At 37.6% G+C, this 12,848-nt stretch overlaps 1 protein-coding gene across 1 annotated transcript; it reads left to right on the top strand.

Moving 5' to 3' along the window:
* The first annotated feature begins 11,027 nt into the window (after nucleotides 1–11,027).
* On the top strand, nucleotides 11,028–12,353 carry LOC112717351 (uncharacterized). The gene has a single exon (XM_025769412.1). It carries the CDS (start codon nucleotides 11,028–11,030, stop codon nucleotides 12,351–12,353), a length of 1,326 nt encoding a protein of 441 aa, XP_025625197.1.
* The last annotated feature ends 495 nt before the right edge of the window (nucleotides 12,354–12,848 follow it).

The following is a 12,848-nucleotide window of genomic DNA, read 5'->3' as shown; positions in this document are numbered from 1 at the left end:
TTTCCAATAGTTAAACATAGAATTGTGCATAGTTATGAAAACCATGACTCAATACATTCATGGAAAATTTTTCTAATATTTCCTATATGGATAAGTAGTCAACTATTGTTACTTATTGATTGTTTGTGATATTTGTGATCATTATTTTACTAATGGTTTATTTCTTAGTTTTTATGATTGATGATGGTACTAGGAAAGAATTATGAAAAATTTAATACTTGATTTGGAATATTAATGGTTTATTGTAAATCTTGAGATATGCCTTCAAGGGATATTATCAGAAACTATTTGGTATTATGTCTTTGTAAAGATTTTTTATTGTGAGAAAAAGACAGGTTGCTATAAAGACTCGACAAGGATGAAAGTACTTGAATCTCAATTATTTGTCATTACTGAGCTACATAAAACATTGATGATAAGAAACTAGGCTTTGGTTACTAACAATAATTTGATTTGGCACTTAGATTTTAAACCAGTTCAAACTGAAAGACCAGGAAAGTTAATTGCTTACTACAAGATGGCACGTAAGAATAATTTAGCCCAGTAATCATTCTTAAAGGTGAAAAGGGCTATCTTTATAACAACTATTACTTTCTTTCTTTATTTTTTCGTAATTGAAAAAAACATATGAAAAACTATATCATATCAAAGCAAAAAACTAATAATTTTTATTTTAATGATTCTCCACTTGTTTTACTAGCAACAATGGATAAATCATAGATTGCTAAGCCATGAAACTCAGATGAATATATAGTTGGTCTAGAAAACTTCTTGGATTTTACATTTCAACATGGAGCAATTGAGAATAGTAAGATAATATGTCCGTGTCTAAGTTTTGGGTTTCGTAAATGGCATGCTTGAAAAGATGTTAGAGATTATTTATTTTACAAACCATTCCCTAGGAATTATGTTGTATGGAACTTTCATGGCGAGAAAGAAGTAACCAAATTCTCAACAAGTGCACATGTCATGCATGAGACATTGACAACTGAACATCCCCTAGATAATATGGTAAATGATGCTTTTGGGATACATATGGATCAGGAGAGCGGTGAAGATTCATGCACGGAAGATTTTGTAAACAACGAGCCAAGAGAAAATCATAGAGACTTTGATGAGTTTCTCAAGGAAGGCAATCAAAAGCTACAGGAAGAAAGCGACTTCACAAAGATGGAATTCATAGTCAAATTGTATCATATTAAAGTCTTGTGTGGACTAAGTGACAAGGCCATTAGCATGATACTTGAGTTGGTGAGGGATGCTTTTATTTGTGTGAATTTGCCTACAACTTTTGATCAGGCAAAGAAACTAATTCGAAAACTAAGTCTTGACTATGTTAAGATAGATGTTTGCCCCAATGATTGTATGTTGTTCGAGGATGAAGACCCAAACTACATCCAACAAACATGCAGTCATTGAGGTGCTTCTAGGTGGAATTCTAAGAAGAAGAAGAAGAAGAAAAAGCAAGCTGCCAAGGTTTTGAGATACTTTCCGTTGAAACCAAGGTTGCAAAGATTGTTCATGTGTCGTAAAACTACAGAGCATATGTTATGGCATGCAACAGCGAAGGGAGAAAATGACAAAATGGTGCACCCAAGGGATGGTGAGGTGTGGAAGACTTTTGATTTGACACACAGAGAGTTTGGATTGCAACCTAGAAATGTTTGCTTAGGACTTGCAAGTGATAGTTTCAATCCTTATAGATCAATGAGTTCTACCCATAGCATTTGTCCTGTGTTTCTGATTCCATATAATCTTTCTCCTTGGATGTGTATAAAACACACTTCCTTTATCTTGTCAATGGTTATACCTGGCAAGCATAGTCCCAGAAATAATATAGACATATATCTTAAACCACTTGTCAGAGAGTTAAAAGGATTATGGGATGAGGGTATGAAAATTTATGATGCATTAGAACATAAAATATTTAAGATTCATGCATCTCTTATATGGACAGTTAGTGATTTTTCTGGCCTAAGCATGCTCTTCGGATGAAACACATATACTGGTTTGGCTTGCCCAACTTGTAATCTTGATGCAAAAACTTGTTATCTTAATCATAGCAAAAAATGGTGTTATATAGGTCATCGACGTTTTCTTGGTAGACAACATCGATTCAGATTAAGTAGACTTCGTTTTGATGGACACACAGAAGACCGTGATCCCCCGACTAAATTATCAGGATCCAAAATTCTGGCACAAGTAGAAAATATTGATGCTACATTCGGGAAGAAAGAAAAGTTGAACAAGAAAGGAAAAAGAGGTAGGCAATCAACTATGCAGTGGAGAAAGAGAAGCATCTTTTTTGAACTTCTATATCGGAAAACCAACTTGTTGCGTCATAATCTTTACTTTATGCACATTGAGAAAAATGTATGCGATAATATTTTGTATACTTTTCTCAATGAGAATTCTAAAGCAACAGATAATCTCAATGCCCGAAAAGATCTACAAGACATGGGAATAAGGCGTGATCTTTGGCCAGATGATAATAAAAAATATCACCTTGCTTTGTATTCACTAACACGAGATGCTAAAAAGGTCTTTCTTGCAACTTTGAAGAATGTTAGAGTGTCCGATGGTTACTCAAGTAATATATCTTGATGTATTGATGAGGCACAACAAAAAATCATTGGACTTAAAAGTCATGACTATCATATTTTGATTGAGCAGTTGCTTCCACTAGCAATCCGTAATGTGCTACCAAACCAAGTTACCTCAGTTTTGATAAAGTTCTGCTCATTTTTTAGAATTCTCTGTGGTAAGAGTCTAAGTCGTACAGAACTTGATAAGCTCAAAGATCGCATTGTGATTACTCTTTGCCATTTGGAAATTTTATTTCCTCCATCATTCTTCACCGTTATGGTGCATCTAACAGTCCATCTTGTTGAGGAAGCAAAACTTGGGGGGTCAGTCCATTATCGATACATGTATCCCGTCGAAAGGTACAATAATGCTTTCCCTTTTTAAAATAAAAAATATTTGATAAAATTGTAGTACATTGACAATTCATCCATGTAGGGAATTGGGACACCTGAAGTCCTTTGTACGAAATAAAGCACATCCAGAAGGTTCTATTGCTGAGGGTTATTTAGCTGAAGAGTCTTTTACTTTTTGTTGTCGGTATATTGACGACATGGAGACTAGATTTAACAGGCCTAGTCGTCTTTGTTATGATCCCCCTTATGAAATGTCTTTAGTTTTGCCCAAGTTAGGTACTCCACATGGAGGTCATTCAAACTTCAATTTAACTAAAATAGAGAAGTTGCAAGCTCATCGTTATGTGGTTTTCAATCGCGAAGGTGTGAAACCATATATTAACGCCTTTAGAGACCACATTAGGAGAACTTCAAAGGGAAAAAGACTATCACCTGCAGAGATAGAAAAGAATGTTAATAAAGATTTTGTTGATTGGTTTCAAGCAATGGTAACTGAAAATTCATATTTTATAAAGTATACATTGTATATTAGTCAACTAAGTAATTTTGACTGATACTTTTTGTTTATTTTATAGAGTGTGAATCCAGATAATCCATACGAAATGTCAACTGATATAAAATTTCTTGTACGAGGCCCAATGATAAATGCAAGGAGATTTTCTGTTTATGACATCAATGGTATAGATTTCAAACTTTGACTAGAGAATTTAGTCTTAAGACACAAAATAGTGGAGTATTCTTAGTCTCTAACACACCCTGTATTGCAAGTATTGCTGATAGAAATATGAGACAAGCAAATTTGCCATATTATGGCAAGTTAGAAGATATAATTAAACTTAACTACCATGGACAATTTGCTGTTGTTCTTTTTAAATGCAAATGGGCTGACACTACTAAGGACAGAGGCTATAAAAAGGACAATTGGAATTTCAATGGTGTCAATTTTGATAGATTAATTCACACGGGTGAGCATGAGGAACATGAACCTTATATTGAAGCATCTCAAACACAAATGGTGTATTATATTGATGATATGGTAAATAAAGGGTGGAGTATTGCTGTGCATGTCAAGCCAAGGGATATGTATGACATTGGTCAAGAAAATGAAGATATAGTGTACGAAAATGAGTCATATCAAGAGCAAGAACTTGAACAATTATTTGACCCCAATAATGAGTACATCCAATTAGCTACCAATTTATTAGATAGTGATGCTATTGAAGATAATGTAGCTACTAACTTGGCAAGGGATATGTTTGAATGAAAATTTGTACAAAATTTTACCAAATGTAACATTTAAAACTTTTTATTTATTATGTGCTTGACATTTTACCAAAGGTTGATGATGTTATTAATTAATAGTATTTATTTATTGAAGCAGATTTCATATGGGAAGACAACCACTAATAATAATAGCAGAGGTAGAGCTTTGTACTAAAATTGGAATTGTTACCAGAGGTATTGTTATCACTATTACCCTTTTTAATTAATAGTATTTGTTGCTGTTGAGCTTTTTTGTGTGCTACATGCATTTGTTATTTAATTTCCTATAAGGTATATCCTATAATGTATCTATGAATGACTTCCTTTAATAATTGTTATTCTTTCTACTACTTTGTGCTTTGAGTTCCAGTATGATATATACTTTCATCACACCTTTTTTTTTCTTCCCCCTTCTATCCATGATTATGTATTTTGATATGGAGATATGATATTAATTATGAAGGTGATTGAATTCTAGCCACATTCCAGGCTTGGTTCCATAGTTCACATTCAGTCAACTAGAGTTATTCTGACTTCAATTCTGTACTAAAATGTCGTTCTGTAATTTTAAGAAAAATTTACATTCTAGGCATAATTTCTAGGATTGGAGATTATTCTGGAAGTTTTTCAATTGTCAATTAATATAATGTTTGGTTTTATTTGCTACATATTGTGTCTTCCTGTCTAATAGAATTTGGGCCTTGCTTCTTTCATTTACCATAACTTTTCATTGATATACAGGAAGTTCTTGTCATCCGTAACATTCATCCATGTTTGCCATCTTTCAAGGCTGAATTCACTGCATCTGTTCCTTTGACTTGAGTTAGAGATATTACTCACCAAAATGACATCCCACATGACCTCAAGGTTGTTTTCCCACAGTACCTCAAGTATGTAATCCCATTTTAGTTTAATGTAAATGATAGATTGCCTGTTTCATGCAAGATGGGTGAACCCTTGTGTTGGATCAAACAAGCTTCTTTTATTTATTTATTTATTTATAATTTATAATTTTGTATTTAGAGTGTGCAATTATTGTTATTGTTTTAGCAAAGTCTATCTTGTAAGATAACATGAAATGTTTATTGCCGGTGTTTTATTTTTCTTTATTTTTTGGAGTGATTTTAGGGATTTAAATACTTGATTTTGATGCACTAAACTAAATTAAAAACCGATTGAAAATGTGAACAGCTATTGATTCCAATTATGTGACTGTTTGTGTAGATATACTGGATGGCTCATGGATCATGACTATCACGATCAGCCGCCGTGTCCAAAAAGAAAAAGGCATAAATTACAGGCTTGTGGATGGTGCTACTTCTATGCTACTGTTTTTATATATTAGATGGTGCTACTTCAATGCTACTATTTTTATTTTGAGACTTTTATATGTAATTAAATGATATTGAAATATTAAAGTTGTTGTTTTATTTTACTTTTTAAAGAAAAATAATAATAGTTATGTAGAATAATATCATATGGAATTATGTTTGGAATTATTGACATTAAGAATTTTTTTATGTATAGAGTTATGTCTTATATTGAGGAATTGTGTTATAAAAGATTTAGTTTTTAAATTTTGATATTAAAAAATAAATTTCTAATTTGAGAGTATATGAATGAGATGAGATTAATGAATGATTTGAAATTAAAAATAAATAACTAATTACAGAATTTGTGGAGGTTTGAAAATCACACAAAAATAGTCAATTCTTGTTCAATTAAAAAATCAATTTGTGGGGGTTTTAAACTGCCACAAAAGTGATTTAAAACCGTCACAAAAGTTTAATATAAAACCCCCACTAAACACTCACAACCCCCCTTCCCCCACTGAATAGATTGTGGAGGTTTTTAAAAACTCCCACAAAAGACCTCGTGGCACCTCAAATTTGGGAGTTTTAGAAACCCCCCACAAACTATTTGGTGGGGGTTATAAACTTCCACAAATAAGAAAAAAAACCTCCACAAATAAACAAAAATCTTATAGTGGGGAAAACAGTGGCGTGGGACCCACATTCAATTTTTCCTTCCAAACTTGCGAAGAAAACTAATGACAACTCTAAATTGAAAGTAAAATAACCAATTTATTCATGGTATTAACATTGAAGAAAAGTTCTTAATGTAAGCTATCTGTCTCTGAAACTTGGAGAGACTGCTCTTCTCCACCGCAGCTTCATCGTCGTGCTTGAGAGTGCTACCGCGGCTTCACTGTCATCGTCCACAAGCCACGGCAGTTTCATCATCGTTGTGACAACTCCTTCTCCTTTTCATCCTTGCAAATTTAAGCCAAAGGTTAGTCCTTTTCGTTCGATTTTGTACTTTTTCCAAAAACAAAGTTAAAAAATAATCACTGCACATAGTATATGTTTTTCTTTTATTTTTCAACTGAGATCCTCTTGCTTTGGTTTCTTGATGTTTTTCCTCAAATCCACCGTTTTGTGCTTGTTTCCTTGCTAGGGTTCGGCTTGTGGAATCTGGATACTCTATAGAGTTTGACCATAGAGGGTGCCTGCTGCCTAGTATTGGCTTGTGTGTGTTGGTGATCCCCGTTTTTGATATTGTTGGTCTATTCAAAAGCTGAATAAATATATATGATATTATGAACCATTTTCTTTATTGATTTTGCATGTTTGATTTCTTAATTTTTTTATTTCTTTTCCTTTTTTTAATTGATTTGATTTCTTCATTACATGCTTCATTTGCAACCAAGTGTAGTGATTAATTGAATCAATATTATGGCTATAGTTTATTCAAAAGACCAAAGCTTTCTAAATGGTAAAAAATCATAAATAAAAATTTTTTAATGACCTAAAAGCATAAAACATGATTAAAATTGAATACACAGTTCCAAATTCTCATCATGAATGAGTAAAAAAATAATAATAACAAGGGAAAAAGGTCACTTCTTTTAACCAAATAGTGGAAAGAAAATGAATTAGCTGAGAGGAGAGTGGTTGAATTGAAAGTGAAAAACTTTGTTTACAGAAAGCTGAGATTTTGTTAGGATTTTGTTTTTTTTGTGTGAATTAGATCACTTTCAGTTTCAAGTTCAAATTTAAAGGTTCAAGCTTTGTGTTTGAACTTCAAAGAGAAGGTACTAACTTAAGAGTATCTATATGGGAGTACAATATCACCCTTTATTGAAATTATTTGTAAATTGCTATTTATTATTTGAGTTGTTAGTTTTGTTTTAGGTTAAAATTTTTTAAAATTTAAACAAGGAAAATGAAATAATTAATGAATTATAGGGTAAATAATTAAAAATTAAAAATTTAATACTAAAAACATTTATCGTTATTTGTCTTTTGTGTGGAAGTATGTTATTTTTTTTATCTGGTTAGATTTTATCTTCATGTGCTATGATTATTTTATTTAAAATTTGTGTATTAAAATAACATATGAATAAAAAAAATAACATTATTATAGGTACAAAATATTTGGACATTCTTCTTTTTCGGATATTTGATAGAATTTAAAGAAAATTAATGGACATAGAGCATAGCACATACATGCTGAAACCTTATATTTTTTTTTGAATGTCATCAGGAGTACTTTAGTTCATCCCTCTTTTTATAATGAAATTCAAATTATACAAGAGTTCTTTAAATTAAATGGCTTTTCTCACTTGTCTCTGGCTAAAATCTGTTATTAATTGTTCATGGTTTAGTTGTTATTAATTTCTAAATAGCTAAGTAAAGTAAAAAAAATGAGGGAGCGAGAGAGTGAGGGGGAAACACAGGGGCGGGTAGGTCTCATGATTCTGATAAGGATCCGCGGGTCTGGAACAGAGAAGAGTATCGACGGCTGGAACATGAGTCTTTTTCCGTGTTTGTGGATCATCTTCCGGAAGACATCTCAAAAAGGGAGTTGTTTCACTTATTTATTTGGACTGGGCGCATTAACGATATTTATCTATCCCGAAAACAAAAGAATGGTGGCATTTACATGTTTGTGTTCATACGGTACACGACGAGAGGATGAGCATCGAAAGCTATAGCAGAAATGAATCGGGTGAGACTACGTGGAAAGGTTATCGTGGTGCAAGAAGCAAAGTACAGAAGACATTCTGCAGCTGCATATATCGGAAAGGTGCGAACAGCAGATGATAAGTATCACCAACCAGATCTGGAGCCACAAAGGGAAGGAGGGGGTGAGCGCTCTTTGGCAACTGCAAATGGTATATGTTCATACCCTGGGTCGAGCTGTCCGACCCGGGATGTTCGACAGACAAAGCGACCGACCTCTTCAGGTCAGGACAACCCGACCTCTTTCTTAAGAGCTCGGCCAAGTCACCAGGAAAGCCCAAAGAAGGCCCAAATAGAGGAACACGCCCCAAATCCTAAGGCAGCCCAAGCCTACAGAGAGAAGGGCGGTTCCCTTGAAGATAAGATGACCTCCCTTGAAGATAAAGATAAGATAAGATAACTAATTTATCTTATCCACAGAAGGTCACTCCTCACCATTATAAATACACTAGAGCACCCAGGTATAACTCATACTCTAATTCTACTCAATACCTGTTTAATACCCTTGCTAACTTAAGTATCGGAGTCCCTTGCAGGTACCACCCACCCTTCGGTGACAATGGATCAGCAGCATTCTCAATTCCACAAGTCGGACACACCAGCTCCGGCTGCTATACACCTGCCAGACACGTCGGCTCCGACCAACACAGAAGATCTCGTCCGAGATCGACCAACAGTTTCAGGTAACCCTCGGAACAGTTTACAAACAAATGAAAGAGCAAAGAGCACGTTTGAAAAATGTGAGTTAAAAAATGTGGAATGTGCAGTGGCGACAGAAAACCTCGAATGGCTGCGAAGAAGTATTGTAGGAGAAACGTTGGAGCCTATTGACTTGGTGTCATTGAGGAAAATGGTTGCCAGGTCCCTACCTTCTGTCGTCCAAGTTCGGAAGATAGAAGCTTGCAAAGCACTTCTCACCTTTGATAGTGATATGCATGCAGACGAGACGTACACCTTTAATTTGAATAGCCTATTACATACGTTTCATAGGGTGTGGAAGTGGAAGGAGTCGGAGCGCTGTGAATCTCGTAGGGTATGGCTTGAATGTTTAGGTGTCCCGTTATCTGCTTGGTCTGTCGATACTTTTAAAAGGATAGGAAGCCTGTGGGGAGCAGTTGTTAGATGTGCAAAGGAGACAGAATTATGTAGCACGCTCACAGTAGGCCACGTACTGATTGATACCAGTGTCATGGAAGCTATTCAGGAGAGGATCCATATTACTGTTGGATTGGGGGGGTTACGACGTGTTGGTAAAGGAGATTAGTCTTGTTGCATGCGACATGCCGTGCCATGGGACAACTACCGACATGGATATTGCCACCCAGGAGTTTGGGAACCATGCTACAACAAATCCGAGCTCAAAAATGGGTGTACGGCAGCACCTGCAGCTGGACCTAACAAGGACGGACGATCAAGATGAGGGGTTGATGATGGTGGTTCAACGGAGAGAGGAGAATGACAGGGATAAAGTTGTAATTTCTCACGATATTTTGAATGATTGGAATAAATGCAGTGCAAATCAAAATCGCGAAATATTAGCAACGTACCAATCTGTTCAAGGCTATAATCAAGGAATCTCTGATTCTGGAGGAGGAAACGGTGCCAATTATGAAACTGACTCGGAGAAAATAGTAACATGTGAGTATGACCCGATAGGCATTGGGTTGAACAGGTATAATGGGCTGAATAGAGATACTACCTTTGGAAAACAAAAAAGGACGTTTGGGCCAAGGAATACTGGGCTAAGAGAAGCACACAACTCTGAAGAGAAGGATGGGATCCAATTGGGCCTGGGCTCGAAGGCGGGTGGACACGACCCGGTTGGGGAGGAGGGCTCGATGCTTCTCCTGCCCCTTGTGCCTACTGACCTGGCCACGGGGAGCACCTTCGGAGGAATCGCTGTTCTATGTTTCGGGGATGGCAGCAAAGGGAACTGGCGGCTCGCAGATCTGGGAAGGCACGTGGTACGGAGCGATGGGGACGCCGGATGTGGGGTCTCTGTCGAGGCTGGGGGTGACGGTGGAGAGACTGAGTAGATGGGTTCGGAACCTCGCCTCCTACCTGCGTAGCAACCCAAGGACCTGGTTAATCCTCTCTGCGAGCACGATGTACTCTGTTTTGGATTTGGCAGCAGGGGAAATGGAAGGCTCATAGACCCAGGAACACAACGGCACTGAAGCGCTGTGCCAGCTGGAAATAGGGGTTCCGCCAAGGCTGGGTTTGCCAATAGAGAGGGTCATTCGTTTGAAACAGGTGGCGGTGCGATAAGGCGGGCGGCTGAAGCAAGTGCAATCAGGAAGAGGCAGGATGTTGTGGTGGAAGGCAAGCTTCAAGCGGCCCTGGACCCAGAAATTGATGAAACGTCAGGGTGCAGGGATCTTGATGGAAACCATAACTGGCTGGGGAATGATCGAGTGCAGGTTTTGGACAAAGGTGAAGGAAGTGGGGTTCTTGGAAAAACAGTAGACGGGTGTGGCGGAAGAGGACCAGAGCACAGTGACGGCGAGTAAGGGGACGGAGATAGTGATTGTGAGTGCATAGAGGAGAAGACAGTGGAGAACAAATTGACTTGGGAGCTGGCAAGAGAATTAGGGGCTGTATTATGCAATGAAAAGGACGACATAATGGTAATTTTGTAGGCGCAGAATGAAGAATTAGCACGAAAGAGGAAAGTGGCAAAGCAGAAGGCAAAGATGAGGAGGTGCAGATCGAAAACTAAAAAGAAGATGTGTAAAAATATTTATAAACGAATTTCAGTTCTTGGAATGTTAGGGGGCTAAGGGGGGACGGAAAGCTGAGAATGGTAAAGGAGTTAAAAAAGAAACATAACTTGAGTTTGGTAGGTTTGATTGAGACTAAAAGGCAGACTGTGATGAAATTTGATGTTGGAAGGATTTGGGGGGATAGTGGGGCGGGATGGGAATATGTGGGGTCGGATGGTGCTTCTGGTGATCTTTTGATGATTTGGGATGAAGCTTTTTTTAAATTAAATAACTGTTATAAGGGGGAAAGGTGGTTATGCGTTGAAGGTGCTGTGCTGAAAAATGGATTCAATTGTGCCTTTTTCTTGGTCTATGGTGCACATAGTAGAGAAGAGAAAAGTCATGTGTGGGAGGAATTGAGTTACATTGCTGGCCTACGTCAGGTTCCTTGTTGTTTCATGGGGAATTTCAATGAGATTGTGTCTGTGGAGGAACGAAAAGGGACTGTAAGCCTACCCCTGTTTGCAGATGAATTTAGGGGTTGGATCGAAGACATGCATCTATTGGATTTGTCGCTTACTGATCGTAACTTTACGTGGTTCCGTGGCTGGTCTTGTAGTCGAATTGATAGAGCTATGGTGAGTGTTGAATGGATAGAGGAGTTCCCTGAGACCCGATTAAGGGGTAGACCACGGGGCTTGTCAGATCACTGTCCTATCATTGTGGAAGATAGAAGGACGAGGGGAGGGCTGAGGCCTTTACAAAGTCTTGATTCGTGGTTTACACATGAAGGTTTTCTTAGAATGATGAAGGAGGAATGGAGAAGCTTGGGGGAGCTGGAATTCACAGATAAATTGAAGGCGGTAAGGGGTCCCTTAGGGAGATGGCATAAGGAGAACTTTGGTGATATGGACAAGAAGATCTCGAAGTTTGAGGACGAAATTAAAAAGGTGGATGATATGGTAAGTAATGAAGTGTATGATGGAACTCTCGAGGCTAGGAGGAAGGCGCTAGTTACTTGCTGTGAGAGGTGGTACGTGAGGAAAGAAATTCACAGGAAGCAAATGTGTAGATCTAGGCAAGTAAAGGATATGGACAGAAACACTAGATACTTCCACCATTTAGCATCAGCACGGCGGATGAATAATCAGATTGATTCTCTGATGGTCAATGGCAGATTGGTAAGGAACCAAGCTAGGATCAAGTTAGCGATTAGGGAGTTTTATAAAGATCTGTATCATCAGGAGAGATCTCCGCTATTGGGGATCAGAGATGGTCTGGTGGAAAGGATAGACGAGGACGAGTGTGCAACCTTGGAGGCGCTACCATCAGCTGAGGAAATCAGAGAAGCAGTGTGGGATTGTGAGTCTTCAAAGGCGCCAAGCTGTGATGGGTATAATATGAACTTCATCAAGAGGTGCTGAGATGAGATTGGGGTTGAATTTACGGCAGCAATGATGAGGTTCTTTCAGACAGCCAGGTTACCGACAGATTCTAACATTACATGGGTGGTATTAGCCCCTAAATTCGTTGGTGCGAAGGAGATTAAAGACCTCAGACCGATTAGTATGGTTGGGTGTGTGTACAAGGTTATTTTGAAGGTCTTAGTGAGGAGGATGAGAGCAGTGATGCCAAAGCTGGTAGGGGAGATCCAGAGCGCCTTCGTGAAGGGTAGGAAAATCCACGATGGGACTCTCATAGCGTGTGAAACAGTGCATTGGCTTAAAAGGAGAAGGAAGGAAGCATCAATTATCAAGTTGGATTTCCAAAAGCATATGATAGGGTCAAGTGGAGCTTTGTGGATATTGTGCTGCAAAAAATGGGATTTGGTCACAGGTGGAGGAGTGGGTGATGGAGTGTGTAACCACAGCTTCTATGTCAGTCCTGATTAATGGGTCACCATCAAAACCGTTTAAAAT

The sequence above is a fragment of the Arachis hypogaea genome, chromosome 10 (assembly GCF_003086295.3).
Source record: "Arachis hypogaea cultivar Tifrunner chromosome 10, arahy.Tifrunner.gnm2.J5K5, whole genome shotgun sequence".
In the NCBI taxonomy this organism is placed as follows: Eukaryota; Viridiplantae; Streptophyta; class Magnoliopsida; order Fabales; family Fabaceae; genus Arachis; species Arachis hypogaea.
The sequence above is the reverse complement of the archived record's forward strand: the minus strand, read 5'-3'. Positions and strand labels throughout refer to the sequence as shown.

What these genes read in the sequence shown, in the direction of transcription:
- LOC112717351 (XM_025769412.1), top strand. Translation starts at nt 11,028, where the DNA reads ATGGTAAAGGAGTTAAAAAAGAAACATAACTTGAGTTTGGTAGGTTTG.